The 20,251-nt window shown below is 34.8% G+C and overlaps 1 protein-coding gene across 1 annotated transcript in view; it reads right to left on the bottom strand.

Annotated features, from left to right (window-relative positions):
- ANO5 (anoctamin 5) overlaps nt 1-20,251 on the bottom strand; it is a 96,263-nt gene that overhangs the window by 3,947 nt on the left and 72,065 nt on the right. Inside the window, exons 12-19 of the mRNA XM_061203149.1 lie at nt 16,847-16,998; nt 14,673-14,747; nt 12,854-13,076; nt 10,991-11,160; nt 10,234-10,331; nt 5,572-5,702; nt 2,536-2,741; nt 687-865 (exon numbers count right to left, since the gene is read on the bottom strand). Of these exons, the coding sequence (XP_061059132.1) occupies nt 687-865; nt 2,536-2,741; nt 5,572-5,702; nt 10,234-10,331; nt 10,991-11,160; nt 12,854-13,076; nt 14,673-14,747; nt 16,847-16,998 (1,234 nt within the window). The remainder of the gene's footprint in view (nt 1-686; nt 866-2,535; nt 2,742-5,571; nt 5,703-10,233; nt 10,332-10,990; nt 11,161-12,853; nt 13,077-14,672; nt 14,748-16,846; nt 16,999-20,251) is intronic.

Raw genomic sequence — 20,251 nt, 5'->3', positions numbered from 1 at the left:
GAAGCAGTTGGTTTAAGGTTTAAGTTTAAAAGACTTGATGTACCATATATATATATATATATATATATATATATATATATGTGTGTGTGTGTGTGTATGTATATATATGTATGTATATATATATATATATACATATACACACATACATAAATAAATATATATGATCTTTCAATCCTAGAGTAAAAAGATCCTCACAGTACATGAGACACTGAGTGTGAAAGCAGCAGGTTTACAAATCCAAGTTCACACTCCCTACATGGAAGAAACCTTTTAAATGGGATGGCTGGTGAACTAATCATACTGTTATTTCTCTCTTCCTTACTCTGTCTCTTTTTGAGGACACATAGTTAAATTCAAGTAGGTTAAATGCACGTAAAATATGACCATGCTGTATGATTATACATATTACAACTTGGGACCAAGGAGGTATTTGTTGAAGAAAATTTTTCCAATAAACTTAGAAAATAAGAAACAATTCAAAATTGACATTATCTTTACCCATAATATTATCTTACTTTTGCGCATTCTACTTTTTCAAATCAGAACCATACAATGTGTGAATTCTAGAATTGATGCACTTTATCCAGGACTTTTACTGCCCCAAGTAAATTTTTTTTTGTAAGACATGAAGGAAATGGAGAACTTAAGAAATACATTTAAAAAGCAAAATGAAAACAAGAGAAAACCTGCAAGTGGTGAAGTCTCGTTTTTCCGAAGGTACAGTGTGGTTTGGAAAATCGGCTATCAGGAATATTGACAGGCTGTTATTGACATACCCTTTCATAGGCTGAATGGCATTTTTTGAGTAGGCATAGTAGTAAACTAAACGGGGAATCATGTCCGATGTAAATGCAACAATAAAAGCCTAAAGGACAAAACAAGAGGGAGATCATGAGCTAACAATGCAGTTTTACAAATGTCTGATTTGTATCTCTTTCAGTTCCATATGCCTTATGGATGCAAAATGATTAGAATGCTATTATTAATCAAGTTAATATATGAGTCTTTGACCTAGAACATAAAATAGTTCATTTATAGTGTATAATCAGTATTCCAAGATTTCATAGCTAGAAAGTGCTACATTGAAAACTTAACCTAAATGTATCTGTCTCCAAAAACACCATGCCTGTGTCTATCTCTTTCCATCATGGCTTGCTATTTCTTACATTTCTTATTATTTCATAACACAGTTCTACTCTCCTTAACCAAATTTACTTGCCTGGACTTGTGTGTGTGTGTGTGTGTGTGTGTGTGTGTGTGTGTGTGTGTGTAGGGAATGGAGAACGAAGAAATAGAAGACCATGTACTGGTAAATTTCCCACAGTTCAGTGCAATTAATTTCAGTATTTGATGCCATAGGAATGGTATTTTCCCATCCTTTCCTAAGCTCTGGAATACTATAAATGTCATGTTTCCTTTAGGTAAGATAAGTCAATTTAAAACCATTTGGCTCTGCCATCTACATTTTTAGTGGTAGATTTAAAAAATCTTTTAATATTGCTTCTATAGTTACTGGTCCATTTCATGTTTTATTAGCACTTACTGAATATATTTTGGCAGTTTTATTTCTAAAAAAGTGACAATTTCAAATAGATTTAAAAATTATTAGAATAAATGCATACATAACATTCTTATAATTTTCTCACTTGTGCCCTGTAATTCTTTTTTTGTTTGAGATTTTCAGTTTTGTTTATCTTTTCAATGAACCAACTCGACTTATTTAGCAATTATATTGCTTTTTGTTTGTTTTCTAATTTATTTCTGTTTATATCTTCATTAATTCTTTCTTACTACTTTCTATTGACTAGTTTTACATTTTTTCTTAGTTTCATAAATTACATGTTCAGTTCATGGTTTCCTTCTTCTTTTTCAATAATAAAAGTATTTATTGGTATACAGTTTTTATAAATATGGTTCTGGCTGATTCCTAAAATCAGCTAGGAAAATATTGATAGGTTTTCATTTTAATTAAGCTCTCCTTATAACTTCAATTTTATTTCATCTTTGTACAATAAGCTTCCTTGGAAGCGTGAATGTTAAGTGGTTAAATTTTCTTTTTTGGCTATCTTATATCAACTTCATTATTTATACCATTATTGTAGATGAATATTCATTGTAAAATTTCTGCTTTTGGGAATTCAGATTTATTATCATTTTTAATAAGTGCTCCATAAAAATAACAGGTAAATGTTGTGTATTCTGTTTGTAGTATACAACTTTATGTATAATCAAGCTTTAATTGTATTATTAAATCCTTTATACGATTACTTATTTTCTGTCTACTTTGTCACATGCTATGAAACTATATCATGGTATTTTAATAAGCAAGTTTTTACAATTTTCCTTGTATATCTAAGAGTTTGCATGTCATAGAGTTGCCTATGTTGTTTAGCACATAAAAGTTTAGGGATGTTTTACCTTTATGGACCATGATGAAATCAATGTAAATAAAGATTGAGTTAAACATCATTCACATCTCCCCATCCTCAAGAAAAGAAAAAAGTACAGTTATTCCACTGAAATAGGTCTACTTACATTAGTTGCAACAGAAAGGACAGCCATTCCATAAAGAATGTCTTGCCAAACACCTATGCTATGAGCCTTAGCAGCTACAGGTCTCCTGTACTGAGTCGTAAGCTTCCAGGCATCCACTCGAATCTCTATTATATTATTCAAGAGAGCAAGAAGAGGAGCCAAAGGAAAAGAGGCCACAAATAATGTAACAAATCCAAACTGGATAACTGCAGAGATAAAAGAAAAATTCACAAACTCATTATTGTGTAGGGGAAAACGGAGAACACTCTGCCTAACTCCTGCTACTTCCCTCATTTTGGAGGGATCTACATCAGCAAAACACTCCAGGCCTCTTTCCAGCTGTCCACGTCCTCTTCCCTATAGGAAGCACAGTGACTTATTTGTTGAGCTGGTCATGCACAGCTCAGCTCCATCCCTGCTGTTTCTTTTGAGACCTGCTTGTCTGAAGAAAGCATTTATTCTTGTTAGATAAGATATGGTTATTATCCATAAAACATAGTCTTTTACTATGGTCTATGTTTAGGTCTATGCTAGCCTAGCATTTACACGGGTATTGGCACATCAGTGGGGTAATCAAGTTTTCTATTTTGCTAATCTATGTACTTTTTAAGATCAGGGATAATGACCGACTCATTTGTATGTTTGGGGTATATAAAAACTCTCAACTATAAGCCTTATGAACAAATGCATTCTTTAAGATTTGAAGATGTTAACAGAGGAAAAGGTAGAACAAACAAGATATCTGACAACCAATCAGGAAATGAATCATATAAAGCATCAGAAATATATATAAATTTTATGTGGGCAAAAAAATATACATATCGTGGAATGAGGTATTTGTTAAGGTCCTGATCCTCTGTACTAACTTGACATCTTTCTAAATAAGTTTTACTCTCTTTCCTCACTGAGGCTTAACACCTGTGTAAGCTGGCTTCTCTCTCCATTTTTCTTCTTTTGTTTCCATCAGTGCTTGGGGTGAAAGAATCCATGCAGCTGGCAAACTTCCCACATAAGTGAAGAAAAAATAATAAGAGATACAAAAAATGGCTTTCTATTGAAGGAAAAAAGAAAAAGAGAATCTTCCACTAGTCCTCTATTTTTAGTTAGATTTTGAGTGTTTCTGGATTTCAGCTCTTCTCATAAGATTTCTCATTAGAATCAGTCTTGTCATCTACTAAACCAAGGGAACGAACTGCCTCCTTCCTGACTTCTCTACTGAACCAAGAAATAGAAAGTTAAGACAAAGTATTATGTAGAAACAGCTTGAATTTCTAGGTTTAAATCCCAGATCTTTACCTATAATCTCTGTGGCCCATGGCAAATTACTTAACCTATCCAAGTTTCAGTACCCTCTAAGATAAAATGACTATTTCTGTAGAATGTTTCAAGATTAGAGATAATGTATATAAAATATCCAGAATAAATTAACTCTTAGTGGTGTCTCAATAAATGGTAGTTAATCTTATTATGAAACCCTGATTTCATCTTTTAATTCCAGTTATAATCTCTGATACATTTATGCACAAATTCACTTGAAACATAAGCAATTAATTAAAAATTACAGCCTTATCACTCCAGAAAGCAAGGACTACCTAATTTTATAACTGGAGACTTCTTCCTATTTGTCCTGATTTACCTATTTTTATCCAGGTATCATATGTATGTGTTACAGTGGAGAATCGGTAACAAATTCAGGCCATCTCCGTTATTCTACCATGACTTTTATGGGCCATGAGAATAAGTTGGGAAAACAGTCCTCTTTAATTCCACCAAAGAAACAGAGAAAGACATTTGAGAGGAAACACCCTGAGTAGACTCCACAAGCAGTCCCCATTACTATCTCTCCTAAAATTTCATCTCAAGGTCTCTTCTCTTTTCAATCCTTAGAATATTTTATGCATTTCTTGTGTTCAATTTGGGTTTCCCTTGCATAACTGCTTTTAGCCTTCTTCTTTTCAGCCTGAAACAAGGGACATACACTAAAGGTATGTCAGACTCTGTAAATGTTTGTCAGCGTATTCTTTCTATGAGCAGTCACTGAGGCAAATGAAAGGAGAAAGCTACTTAAACTAATTTGAGACAGGTATTAAAAAGTGATCCTTACTTATAACAGAATTCCAGAGATTAGCCTTAAAAAATGCAAGTCTTCATAGTTAACAAAAAGAGACTCAGAAAGATATGGCAACATTCCCTCTCTCCTGTGGACATGGAGGGAGAGACAGTGTTCTTTCTGCCTGATAAAACTAAGCCAAGGGGAATTCCCTGGTGGTCCAGTGGTTAGGACTCTGCCACAAAACAAAACAAAACAAAACAAAAACCTAAGCCAAATAATCTAGTTGGACAAGGCATTAAATTAAGATCTTTCTCAAGAATTGACATTGGAGATTTGTATGAATGTTTGTAACTGGCACTCATTTCTTCTGTTTTAGGTTAAAACAAATCTGCCCTTGTTAAGTGTTATCTGAACGGGTTTCCATTTCCCCCTCCCCCCAGCCCCTGGCAACCTCCATTCTATCTCTGCTTCTATGTGTTTGACTACTTTAAGTACTTCATGTGAGTAGGAGTGGAATCACACAGTTGACTGGCTTATTTGATTTAGCATAGTGTCCTCAAGGTTCATCCATGTTGTCATGTATAGCAGGATTTGTTTTTTTTAAGGCTGAATAAAACAAAAATCCATTATATGTATATGTATACCACATTTTTTTATCCATTCATCTGTCAATAAATATTTTGATTGTTTCCACACAAAAAAGTGATCCTTACTTTATTTGGTTCAACAGAATTAACATTAAATTGATAGGAAAAATATCTCTGAGATTGGTGTTTTGAAATTAATTTCATTCTGCATTCTATTTGGTGGGAAATAGAAATATTGAACCAATCTTTTCCATATCCACCCATCTATCTTTTCATCCACTAGCTAATGATTTACTGAACACCTACTATGTGCAAGGTAGGAAGAAATATAAAAAGCTGAAAAATACTTATTTTACTCAGCCTATTCCATGTTTCAAGGCAGTGGTTGAAAATTACCTGTTTCCAAGTACTCATAGAATAGCCCGAGAGAACCAAAAGTTTCAAGGTCATGGTCCTGCTCCCATCGACTGTATAGCTTTTCAGAGTTGGTTCGAGCTTTTCGGCGTCTCCACCAATTCAGAACCAAGCTGTCGGAAGTGATAAAAGTAAATACATGAAATAGGGTTTAAAAGAAAGGGGTCAGAGAATCAGTGTTAGATCTAAAAAATGGCGGTAAGGGAGGGTAAGTAAGTTTAGATCACAGAACATGTAGAGGTAAGACTACAGCTAAAGTCCAAGTCAGAGCCTTGTGTTCTGTTCACAGTACTTGATGAGGGCAAAAGATCTTTACTTGGGTGATTGAGAAAGTAAGACAACCCTGACTCTCTGCAGGAAAATGTATTTACTCAGAGACAGTTCTGTTAAAGAGCACGTGGAGGAGAGGATCACTACAGGATGGTTTTTATCTATTTAATTCACTAACCTTTATGTTGTCATGATACTCAGAAGGCCACTTGGGGAAATGAGAAGTGGGTTACAATAGAAAATGTATGACTAGGGAACGAAGAGGTTATCTAACACATGAAAATAAACGCAATAATCCTAAACAAAATATTACCTAACTAAATTCTATACTATACAAAATATATCATGATAATACTGGATTACTTAAGGAACAAAAAGATTATTTTTATCAGAAACACAATCAATGTAAGAGACCATATTAACAAATTTAAGGAGAAAAATATAAAATCATGTTGACTGATGAAGAAAAATGCATTTGATGTATTTCAATCACCTACTAAAACCTATTTATGACTGAAAAGTAGGAAAAGAAGAAAATTACCTCAATCTGACCAAAAGCATCTACCAAAATCCTGGGGTTAACATCATTCTTAATAGGGAAAAGTTAGAAGCATTCCCTTTAGAATCAAGAACAAAATAAGGGTGTGTATGATCACATTCAAGACTTTATTGGAGATCTTAGCCAGCACAATAAGATGAAAAAGAAAAAGGCAAAATAATTGGAAATAGAGGAGACATCTATGATTACTAACAGTAATGTGAATGGATTTTCTGCATAGAAAACCCAAATGAAGTTAGACAGAAATTATTAGAAATAATAATAGAGTTTATCAATATATTGCATTCTTATATACCCACAAAACACAAGTAGAAAATATAATTTTTAGAAAGATACCATTTACAATAGCAATTAAAATGAAAAGTACCTAGAAATGGATTTGACCAAAGATTTATAAGACCTGTATGCCGAAGTTTAAATATTTATTTGAAGTCATTAAAGTCCAAACTAAATGTTCATGAATAAAAAGACCTGGCATAATAAAATGTCAGTTGTTTTACTGAAACAACTGGAATGTAATTTCAGTCAAAAAACCAAAATACTTTCCCATGTGAAATCTGACAAGATGTTTCTAAAATTTACACAGAAAGACAAAAGACAAAGGATAGTCAAGATATTCTATAGATGAGGAATAAGTTGGTAAAACCTGTCCCACCAGATATGAAGAGTTATTATAGAGCTGTATTAAGAGAGTGTAGTATTGGTGTAGGGATAGACAAATCCTGGAACAGAATGGAGGCCTAGTAATAGCCTTGTACTTGCCATTTGGCATAAATGGTATGGCAGATCATGGAGAGTGGGGAAGAGGGACTTCTCAATAAATGGTAACATGATATATATTATATATATATGTATATATATATATATATGTGTGTGTGTGTGTGTGTAAGAAATTAAATTTGACCTTCATATCAAACACAAAAATCGTTTCCATGTATATTAAGAATTTAAAAGAGAAAGGCAACAATAATGTTAAAATGCTAAAAATATTTAGATGTAATTATATGAGACTAGGTTTTTGATCTTAAGGTAGGAAAGGGTGTATTAAATGAGACTTTAAAGATGCTAAACCATAAAAGAAAAGATTGATAAAAATTTTGCTATAAGTATCTACTTTTGTCCATCTACAGCAGTGGTTCCCAACTGAAAGTGATTTGGCCCGCAAGGGGACCTTTGCAGTATCTGGAGGTATTTTTGGCTGTCACAACTGGGGGGAAGGTGGGCTACTGGCATATAGTGGGTAGAGTTCAAGGATGCTGCAAAACATCTTACAACGCAAAGGACAGCACCTCACACCAAATGATTATCTGGTCCAAAATGTCAATAGTATTGAAGATGAGAAACTGTGATTAAAGATACTATTAAGAAATAAAAAAACAAAACTTGTGCTGGGATAAAATATTTGCAACACATATAACCGAAAAGCAAACAAACAAAAACACAGTAACCAGAGTTATACAGTATTTCTACAAATCAATTAGAAAAAGATAAACATACAAGTAGAAGAATGGTTAAACAACACAAATAAGCATTTCATTGAAGAAAACACGTATGGTAAAAAAAGACTCATTCATGTTCTTAATCAGAGAAATGCAAAATCAGACCAAAATGAGATATCATTTACACCCTCCAAATTGGCGAAATTTAACAAATAAGACAATATGAAATACTGTAGCAAATGTGTGAATTAAAAGGAACACATTTTCTGCTTATATCAAAACCAAAATACAAAGAAAAAAGGAATGCTAAAAAGGGAAAAGAACACCTGAAAATTTTGAGACAATATCAAAAAGATGGGCATGCATGTAACTGGAATCACAAAGGAAAAGAGACCACCCAGTTCAAGAAAGAGAACTTTCCTAGGAATCACAGAAGCACTTTTATGTGTTCCATTCCAATTATAAACCCCTTGATCCCCACATAGTAACCCTCATGTTGAATTTTGTAATCACTTCCTTGCTTTCTCAAAAAAAATGGTTTTATCATCTATGATCCATTTTGAGTTAATTTTTGAATTAACTCGTGGAGTTTTGTTATTTTGCATATGGATGTCCAGTTGTTCTAGCACCAGCTATGGAAAAGACTGTTCTTTCTTCAATGAATTATTTCTGCACCTCTGTCAAAAATAAAATGGCCATATTTGTGTGGATTTATTTCTTCAATCTCTGTTCCATTTGACCTATATGTCTATCCCTTCAACAATCCCACGTTGATTTAAATGGTTTTATAGTAAGTCATAAATTGAATAGTGTAATTCCTCCAAATTTATTCTTCTTTATCAAATTTGTTTTGACTATTCTAGTTCATTTGCCTTCAATATAAGTTTTAGCATCCACTTGTCTATATCTACTAAAATCCTACTGATATTTTGATTGGAATAACAAATCTATTTATCAATTTGGGGGATAATTGGCATCTTTACTAAGCTGAGTCTACCAATCCATCAACACGTTTCTCTCCACTTGCATAGATGAAATTTTTTTTTCAACAGGACTTGTAGTTTTCAGCATACAAATCTCATATATATTAAAGATTTATACCAAAGTACTATATTTTTTTTGAGCTACCAATTGCTGTACTAACCAATGTTTCTTGCATTCCACACTTTCATTTCTTTTTTCAGTAGTTCTTCCAATGAGGGTCTATGAATGTAAACTCTTAGTTTTTTCATGTCTAAAAATGCCTTTATTTCACCTGTACTTTATGTAATAGTTAAAATGCTTCTAGAAATCTAAGGTGAACATTTTATTTCACTAAGAATCTTGAAAATACTTTTGCATCTAATGTTATTAGTGAGAAATCTATTGAATGTAGATGGCATTCCTTTTTCTTCTGAAAGATTTTAAGATGATTTATCTCTGATGTTCTGTAGATTGACCATAACATATCTGGGTGTGAATTTAATTTTATTTATTTTGCTTCATACTCAGGATTCATTTTCATTTCTGGAACTCATGTTTTTCTTCATTTCTGGAAAATTTTCAGCAATTACCTATTCAAAGGATTTTTTCCTCCACTATTTACTCAATTTTCTTTTTCTGAAACTACTAGCAGATTAATGTAGATGCCACTATATAGCCTCCTGTCACTTTAATATTTTTAACCTCATTGTCTCTCTGTTGCACTGTACAATGTGGAAATTTCTCAGTACTATTTTCCAATTAACTAATTGATTCTTCAATTGTGTCTGATCTGTAATTGATCCCATCTATTGTTCTCTTTACTTAAAGTATGATTTTACATTTACACATAATTAATTCTTTTTCACATTTATTTGTTCTCTTTCTAAAATTTATTTATTTTATTATTTTATTCTATTTATTTTTTTTGGCTGTGTTGGGTCTTCGTTGCTGCATGTGGGCTTCTTCTCTGGTTGCGGTGAGCAGGGGTTACTCTTCATTGTGGTGCGTGGGCTTCCCATTGCGGTGGCTTCTCTTGTTGCGGAGCATGGGCTCTAGGCATGCTGACTTCAGTAGTTGTGGCACGTGGGCTCAGTAGCTGTGGCTCGTGGGCTCTAGAGCATAGGCTCAGTAGTTGTGGTGCATGGGCTAAGCTGCTCCGCAGCATGTGGGATCTTCCCGGACCAGGGTTCGAACCCGCGTCCCCTGCATTGGCAGGCGGATTCTTAACAACTGAGCCACTAGGGAAGTCCCAATATATTCTTGACTGTTGATTAAAAGTGAAGCTTTTTTGTTGCTGTTGACTTAAACATTAGCTAACAAAGGCACAATGATAATCAAAGAATTCCATCTTCTTCCAGAGGAAATCTCTCATGGTTACTTAAAAAAAAGCAAAAACTTGTAAGTCATACATACGGATAAATGGCTTCTTTAATGTTTCCGAAGACCTGTTTCCCAGTCATTATGATGGTCAACTGGGTTGTCAATTCTACTAGACAGCCTCCAGGATCACACTAGTAAGAAGAAAAAGGAGAAAAATAAAGTGAAGGATGAAAGATGGACTTCTGCAACAAAAGAAATCCCAAACCAGAGGGTGAGAATCTGAAGATTTGCATTGGAACAGATATTAAAGAAATATAAATGGATATTTAGTTCCAAGTTCCAAGCATGATCACCAGTCTATCTACATTAGATTCAGCTGTGAAATATGTTAAAAACAGATTTCTGGGCCTTATTCTTAGAAAATTCCAAATCTTTATATCTGGATTAGGGCTGGAAGTTGTTATTTTCTCCATGTGATCTGGATGCATAGCCAGGTTTGGAAACCACTGAACTGTTCTCTGTACCCATGGTGGAGCCCTTTTTGCTGTACCTCTAGAAAGTTATTCATCCTTTGATGGAAGTCTTCAGGAATACAGAACTTACTTATTCCAGTTCATAGTTCATACTTTATACCAAACAATAGGTGCAATATAACTTCTTGCCCAAAACGAACTGGAAAGTCTATCAGATAGCAGGATTCTAAGACCAATATGCTCTGTGGACAGAGTCAGTGTCTTAGACTTTTCCTGCAACTTGATAAAATCTGAGTTAGTGTGGGGCACACCTAAAGGTATTTAGTTAACACTGAGTTACTGAAGCCACAAACCTCACCTCTCTAGAGAATTCTTACCTCTTCACTTCTCCACACATTAAACAAATATGTGTATTTTCCAGGATAGCCCACGAACTTCCCTTTAAAGAAAGCCACATAGAAGCAGGACGAGTAAAAATTTACAAACTGAAACAGGAACATTTTCAAGGTAAGACTGCTCTCATACTCCTGGTGAGTCCGAGGAATTTCTGGTAAATAAAAAACACCAAGGTTTAATAATGCACCTTCCTGCTTCTCCTTATTTTTTTTACTCCCTGGGATAAGTGGATATCTAGTCATATTATTCTGAGAGTCTGTTGAAATCTTCCCCACTCTGGTCATAACTGACCAATATTAAGTAGCTATGGATGTGCACTAGGCTTTCTATTAGAGATTGTGTATTAATCTAATCACCAGAGAAGCCTGGGAAGCCGTCATTAGTACATTTAGAGGGGTGAAGTACTTGCCTGGGGTCACACAGTCAAAATATGGAATTCAAGTGCCTATTAGACTGAAGAGCCTTATGCTCATCCCCGTAACACTATATGATACCCTGTAAACACATCAGATCTCTCTCCTCTGTTTTCAATCAGGTTTAAACAAAGTACATCTTATAAAGGGCAGAGGATGATTTCAAACTGAATTGTGCTTTCCTCTCATGAATTAAACGGCTTTATCAGTTTTGAAAACAATGTCATGCAAACGGTGGCAGTAATAGTACATATTTTCCCTCTCCTTCACTTAAATGCATGATCATGATCATGATCTATCTTAAAATGCATGATCATGGTTTATCATTTTATGAATTCCAAAGATAAGAAAATGTTAGAGTCTCTTCACACCACAGTAAAACAACATGAGGCATAAAAGAGTAAGGGGCCATGCTTTTCTGAACTGATGATCTCCCAAGAGCACAAGCTGATCCAGCCAAATCCATGACATTTTCAGCAACACTGAAATAGTAACACATATTTTTTAGGTGCTGAGATATTTTTTAGGTGCTGAGATATTTTTTAGGTGCTTTGTTTGTAGGTGCTAATTGCTATAATTTTTTATTTTTTGGCTGTTGCTAGCAGAAAAAATAAGTAAAACTGAGAGAGAAGAACTCCAAATTTGAAAATAGTATTTAATGACAGTTGCTTCCCAGTGCTTACTCTAGTGATGAGTAAATACTGTGCTGCCTTTCTGGTTACCACTGGGCACACTGTCAGTGTACAGATTTAGAGGAGGGGGGCATGAGCTCCTGGAGAGAGCAGTCCCAGAAGAAGCTGAGGCCTGGACTTGAGGCTCTGATCTCATCCCCAACTTGCTGGGGGCAAGGCCAGGAGCAACTGTGCTCTGTGCTAGTCTTCCTGACTGAAACTACCACTCTGCCTGTGACCCCTTCACCCTCCCTCATGGTTTTAGGAGAGATTTTTAAAAGAACATAATAATCCAGGTTCTAACACATGGTAACTGAGAAGAGAAGCACTAACTTTTAGATTTATTCAGGAGGACCTGATTGTTCTGTTTTCCTCACAGTGGTTTTCAAAATCCAATAAGATTAAATAAGATTAAATCCAATCTAACACATGAAATAAAAATTATCTGTGTCTTCAGAAACGTGTGAGGATTTTATTTAGGCTTCAACTAACCCCATCAAGGAAGGATTAAGGTAAGAATACTCAAAAAGATCTACAGAGTCCTAATTCTTTTTAGTTATTTTTCCTGCTTCCACTATAATCGGCCTGAATGCAGCTGTTAGGGGATTCTGAAGTACCAGGCTATGGGTCTACCTGTAGAGCAAAACTGCCTTAAAATGTGCCTTTAAAAAATGAACTCCCTTGGGGATTATCCAGAATGGAGGTATAGCATTGGTAGGAACCCTTTTTCAGAGTCATACTAATGACTTGGCCAGCTTACCCATTTTTGTAATCCAGGCAGATATCCTTTCATAAAAGAAATTCAAGATCAAGATGACAATAAAGTTCAAGCACGATCCAGTGAGAGATGTGGTTATCTGGGGAGTGAGGAAACTTCTGACATGCTTTAAGGATGCTTCACTTTCCATGAAGCTAGCAAATGTAGCAAAGACTGACAGGCGGTATACAATCACAGCTACCATACATGCGATGACCAGAGACATCTGGGGGAGGGAAACAAACACTGGTCACTCTGGTCTCTGAATCCCTGTGATGCATATATATCTGAAACATACTCTTCTCTTCAACTCATATATTAAGTTTAGCAGATCTGACATGGAAAGCAAGCCAAGTCAGTCCCTTTCACCATAGATGGCAGGAAATGAAAACTAGGAAAGTAAAAGGGTTAGAGATAAAGTGTATGGTAGCAGCTGAGTAAATCGAAAATAGAAAAGTATTCATTGACCATCCTCTAGGTCTATCCTTTAAAACGAGTTGGAAAACTACCAGCAAGCCAGAGTCTGCTTGTGGCCTTACCTGTTCTTGCGTGGCCCTTAAGGTAAGAATTTTTGTTTGTTTGTTTGCATTTTTAAAGGTTGTAAAGAAAAATAAAAACAATTATGTGTCAGAGATGATTTGTGGCCCACAAAGCCTATAATATATCCTTTACAGCAAATGTTTGGCAATCTCTGCTCTAGGTTGTAGTTAAATGTGTAGTGTGAAGATCACTTACTTTCTCAAGAAAAATAGGTTTAAAGATTCGATTTCATTTCCCCTCAGAATACTGCCATTAGTAGTCTGATATGCCTGGTAGTTTAAATATTTGTATAAATTTTATACCTTCACATATTACAAAATCACAAAGATCTTTATATCAATGATTGGAGAACTTTATTGTGAAAGTTGAGGAACTGAATCAAATTGAATGAGTACTAGAAATAAATGACAGTGATCTTTCTGGAACCACACTCCAGAATATTTTTCAAGGAGAGTCCCAAATTGATTATCACCCCCTTTTATTCTATCATCTCTCCTAAAATGATTGTTATATCATCTAGGAAAACACACATTTAAAATAGAAAAACCAATATCTTTATCAAAAAAGGTTAAAGATAAAAAATTATAGGACAATATGGAATGGTGAGGTTAAAACACAGTCTACAACTGCTAATTATTTATACTTCAACAGGCTAACTTCTCAGAGGGTAACCTTGCCTGTTTTCCTAAAACTAAAGGTCAACTGTAAGAGGACATAAATTTTGAAAGGGGAGGGCAGGAAATAGATTATGATGATGGAGAAATCTATCAGGTAAAAGGCATGGAAAAAATCTGACTCCCTAACAATGGAATATGCTAATTAAATTCTTCATGTAGAAGATGTACATTTTCTTCCATTTATCTTGGCAAGAGAATGAACCTTAATGGTATAGTTTTTCATTTTGTATAAGTATTTTAAATGGATAAAAGATAAATTAATAATGTTTTTAAAAAACTAAACAAATAGTCTGAAATCAAATTATTTATTATACCGTTCTGGTTTCAAGTTATCACCAAATTAACAAAGAGCTGGGGGAGGGGGAGGGACGGACTTTAAGATAAAGCGCCTCTCTCTCCCCCCAAATCTTTATCCAAGGTTTAATCATGGCACATCCATGTAAATTACAGTTTATTTTATATAAGAGCTCCATTCAAGATAAAAAAAAAAATACTGTGGAGTGGGAGGGAAGAGAGGGACTCGAGCCACTGCAGACAAAACTATTGAGGTAATCCCAGTATGATCTTACATCAATAGATGATAACAGTTTTTAAACAATGCTCACCCATAAAGTCACCGTGGCTCCCGATAAAAAGTACCATGGAATACGACTACACAGAGGCAAGTAAGGTTCCATCTCCTGTAATTTTGAAGAAATCACAGCAAAATTCAAAATCTACCCTCAAAGTTGGGAATCCAAGCAGTAGTCAAAATCACAAAGCCATGTTAAAGTAGAAACCTCCCCAATGGGTTCACCACAGCTCATGGAATGCTACATTCTAGTAGTGGTTCCTTACGTTTAGGTAGAAACCTTTAGGGCTCTCAGATGAAATATTTTACAAATGATATGAGATATAAAGGATACACATTATTTCCTGAGTGTTGAATTAGAGTTGCATTTAGGGAGAGGGAGACAGGAAAAACAAAGTCAAAACCTGAGGGCTGCTGCTTAAGCAGACATGCCTTAATGATGTTAAAATTTTCTAATTGAATTAAATTGAATTGAGTTGAATGCACTGCTCTGTAATTGCTCTGTATGATGTTAAGTAGGGTGCCTTCTTTATATTTATAGGATTAATTGTCTTCTTCCACACAGTTCAGGGGCCCAGACTTTTCTACAATTATGGTTTTTTAAGTCATTAATGGAAGATATTAATTATACCAGCTGATATTTTTAGTTATATCGAGAGGCAGTTAGATCTTATGGCCAAAATACTGTCATACAGTAAAAAATAGTTATCAGCAGAAATCTAAATCATGTAATTCTATTTAACATATAAGATTTTACATCTGTACAGTCTCAAGGATTTTTCAGAAAGGACTGAATGCAAACAGAATGTAGCAGTCAGGGTAGGCTGCCCAAGAGCTCTATTGAACCCCAGGATGTGTGTGGATACGTCTGATTATGTACATGTGTATGCATGTGTGTATCCAATGTGTCTGTGTGTTCGTGTGTGTGTGCATATTTGTTTGTGCACATGTGTGTGTCCATTCCTGCATGTACGTGTTCCCAACAGACTCAAATGTAAGAATTCTGGTTGTGCTTAACCACTGAAAAAGCACTGCAATGACGTAAAAAAAAAACAAAAAAAAAACTCTCATTTCCAAAGCCATTAAAGCTAAGTGAAGTAGACGATTCACAGTGAATCAATACATTTTGGTCAACAGTGTTTGGCAAAGCCAATAGGCCTGCTTTTATTTTCTTTTTTATCCCATTAAGTATGAACAAATACATATCATGTCATTATTATGACAATATCTCTTTTAATATATTTTTATTAATTTCAAATAGCCACCCAAATTGTTAATGTATTTTCTGAGGTGATTTTTCTCTTCATTCATTTACTGAATTTTTTGTAATGTTTCAAGGCAATTTAATAAACGTTTAGTGAATGCCTGCACTATGAGAAGAATGTTGAGTATTATACACAAGAATAGTGTCCTGAACAGAGTAGGGAATTCTACTGAGGAGATTTTCAGGGACATATTCTATTCTCTATTTAATAGCATCAGGTAACATGGCGATTATAGATTATGGAAAAGTGGGGACTCTAAGAATATGCAGCCAAGAGTCTGCAAAGTATCTTCCATTTTCAAGTGAAACAAAAATGAAGTACCTAGAAGTCAAATAACTCAGTCAACAACATACAGCCAGTTTGCCAGTTATCCCAAAATCTAGACTTTCCTTTCCAGACACCAGTGCAATGATCTTCCCATTATAATTAATTAGAATGGACTAGGTGAATAAACTTTGGTTGAATAAAGCAATCACTCGTAAGCCCACTACCTTAATACAATACTATTTTAATTTTCACGCATTAACTTAGTATCATTTCCATGTCTATATATTTATATACAAAGCCCACAGCATGCACACTATTTTCCATTTCATTTTATTTCACTTAGTATTAAAACTATGTATTTCATGATATGATGACTTGGATTTGCTTCAAAATAATCTAGTGGCAGGGAGGGGTAGGTGTATAAATGAAAAAAGATTGCCGATGAAATAATAATAGTTGAAGCTGGGTGATGATTCCATCCTGGGGCTCACTATACTTTTCTACCTACTTTTGCATGCGTTCAAAATGTATATTAGAAGTGAGTAAACAAGTTTTACGTGATTTATATGTTGTAGAATATTTTAAAGGCAAATTAAAATACACATCATTATTTGAGAGGCCACCCACAGCAGTGTGTCCACTGAAATATGCTGCCTATTTCAGTTTCCTAATATACCTTAGTCACTGCGTTAAGTTTCCTGTGTGTGCACATCGCTTCAAATTCAGGTCTCAGCTGGAGCTGCTGCTGTTCCTCCTCAAAGTCCACCAGGTCCCACTCATACTCCAGTCTGGCTTGTCGCTGCTTCCAAAACTCCAAAAACAATGTGACTATGGGCAAAGCAATGTATAAAAACAAATATAATAAAGAGATGGAGGAATAAGTGAATAAGGAGATAATAACTAGATTTTTCTTTACTTTAAAAAATCATTTTGGTTGTATGACGGTTCTTCTGTCGCTGTTTGACGATAAAATTATTAATTTTGGCATAATACTATGTAATAGTATTGAAATAACTCATATATAGAAATACAAATTAGTTTCTTAGACCGCAGTCCATGCAAGAAAAATCTTTTTCAGGCACGCTCTTCTCTCTCTCTCTTCATTCAGATAATTTGAAATAATATTTAAACTTGACTTTTTACTAACACTTAGATTTTGTTTGCATGTCTTTTACTGAAATCATTCAAGCAATGTACCACATTCTCAGGCTTAGAGAAATTTAAGGAAAACATAGGAGCCATTTCATAGCACAGTATGTCTCTCTCTCTCTCTCTGTCTCTCTTTGTCTCTCTCCTTGTTTCTGTCTCTCTATATATATGTATAATATATAATATTATATAGTATAATATGCAATATATACAATTTTTAAACAAACTGTCACTTAAAGAATAACATATTTACAGAAAAGTATATAAAACATTACCAACACCCCCAGAAAAACCTTCCCTTATAACCCTTCTAAGGCATAGATGTAACTAGTTTACATATATATATATATATATATATATATATATATATATATATATATATAAAACACACACACACACACACACACACACACCAGTTTCTTTACCCATTCATCTGTCAATGGACATTTAGATTGTTTCCACATCTTGGTTAATGTGGAGAGAGTTGCAATGAACATAGGAGTGCTAACATCTTTTCGAGATCCTGATTTCAATTATTTTGGGTAAATACCCAGAAGTGGGATTGCTGGATTATAAGACAGTTCTATTTTAATTTTTTGAGGCACTTCCACACCGTTTTCCAGTTGTACCATTTAGCATTCCCACCGGTAGTATGCAAGAGTTCATTATAATTCTCCACATCCTCATTATTTTGGTAATAGCCATCCTGACAGGTGTGAGATAACATCTCATTGTGGTCTGATTTGCATTTCTCTGATAACTAATGACATTAAGTATTTTTTCATATATCTGTTGGCCATTTGTATAACTTCTTTGGGGAAATGTCTATTCAAGTCCTTTGTCCATTTTTAATCAGGTTAGGTTTTTTTTTTTTAAACTATTGAGCTACAGGTGTTCCTTATATATATTTCCGAGATTAACCCTTTATCAGATAGATGGTTTGCAAATATTTTATGCCTTTCAATGGGTTGCCTTTGCACTCTGTTCATTGTTGTCTCTGCTGTGCAGAGCATTTTAGTTTGATGTAGTCTAGCTTATTTTGTTTGTTTTTGTTGCCTGGGCTTTGGTGTCATCTGCATGAAATCATTGCCAAAACCAATGTCATAAAGATTTTCCTTATACTCTCTTCTAGGATTTTTACAGTTTCAGGTCTTATGTTTAGGTCTTTAATCCATTTTGAATTGATTTTTGTGATGGTGTAAGATGTGAATGAAAAATGTTGCCTTCCATATCAGTAAACAAAGGATTTTGCAGCCATCAAGCCACTACAGCCCAGATGGTGAGCCCTGAGGGAACTCAAGATGGGAAAGAACAGGATACTGGCGCTAGACAGCTAAGGTGCATATCAAAGGAATGATTTCAGTTAGCCCAGATTCTTGCATCTTCCCATACAAAGAAAAGCGCTAATTCATTAACTTGAGGTATCTGGTTTTCTTTAATTAACAGTAATCTTTTGATGTTCTGACTACCTGGTCTTTGTTGCAAAACTGCTATGTATCCTGGCTCCTCCCTTACCTCTTCAGAGCAGTTCCTCAGAGCTATCTGAGAAGCTGCCACCTGGGCTTGAAGTTCTCAGAAAGTCTGCCAAATAAAACAATTCTCAACTTTCAGGTTGTGGATTTTTTTTCAGTTGACAAAGATAAGGATCCAATTTCATTCTTTTGCATGTCGCTATCCAGATTTCCCCAGCACCATTTGTTGAAGAGACTATCCTTTCCCCATTTTGTTTTCTTGGAAATCCTGTTGAAGATTAGTTTACCATATACATGTGGATTTATTTCTAGGCTCCATTCTGTTTCATTGGTCTCCATGTCTATCTTTGTGCCAGTACCATACTGTTTTGATTGCTGCAGCAAACAAACAGTTCCTAACTGGCTTTCTCCCCAGGGCTAAAAGCAGAGGCAGCAGACACAAATGCCCATCTTCCAATCTTTCTTTGAAAGAGATTTACTTGCAGACTTTAAAAGCTGCTGCCTGAGGGTCCAGCTTCCAAACAGCCTGTATCTAGGTGCTGACTGAGATCTTCCCATTTGGGACACTGATGGGTTTTGGCACATCCCCCAAATACTGGGAGCCACTAAGAACAAAGAAGGCAGCTTGGACAATCACAGGCCACACTTTCAAGGCTGGGAGAGGTAGCTGTTTTACCTAATGCACAGAAATCAACACAGAGAGTCAAGGTAAATGAAGAAACAAAGGAAAATATGTTCCAAATAAAAGAACAAGATAAACTGCAGAAAAAGACCTTAATGAAATGAAAACAAGCAATTTACCTGATAAAGAGTTTGAAATAATGGTCATAAAGATGCTTACTGAGGTCTGGAGAACAATGCATGAATAAAGTGAGAATTTGAACAAAGAGACAGAAAATATAAGAAAGTAATAAACAGAGATCATAGAGCTGAAGAATACAATAATTTTATTGTAAAATTCAATAGAAGGGTTCAGCAGCATACTACATCAAATGAAGAAAGGATCAGTAAACCCCAAGAAAGGGAAGTGGAATTCATTCAGTCAGAGGAGAAAAAAATGAATGAAATGAAAATGAAAAATGAGTGAAAAAAAGTGAAGTCAGCTTAAGGGAGTTATGGGACAATATCAAGCAGACCAACATTTGCATCATAGGGGGTCCCAGAAGGAGAAGAGAGAGAGAGAGAGACAGCATATTCAAATAATGGGTAAAAACTTCTCTAACATGGGGAAAAAAACAAATATCATATCTAGGAAGCCCACTGAGTTCCAAAAAAGATGAAAACAAAGAGAACCACACTGAGACACATTATATTTAAAAGGTCAAGAGTTAAAGACAAAGAGAGAATCTTATAAGCAAGAAGAGAATAACAACTTATGTATAAGGGAACCCTCATAAGACTATCAGCAGATTTTTCAGCAGAAACTGCAGGCCAGAAGGGAGTAGCATATAGTCAAAGTA

This window comes from Eubalaena glacialis, chromosome 10 (assembly GCF_028564815.1).
Source record: "Eubalaena glacialis isolate mEubGla1 chromosome 10, mEubGla1.1.hap2.+ XY, whole genome shotgun sequence".
In the NCBI taxonomy this organism is placed as follows: Eukaryota; Metazoa; Chordata; class Mammalia; order Artiodactyla; family Balaenidae; genus Eubalaena; species Eubalaena glacialis.
The sequence above is the reverse complement of the archived record's forward strand: the minus strand, read 5'-3'. Positions and strand labels throughout refer to the sequence as shown.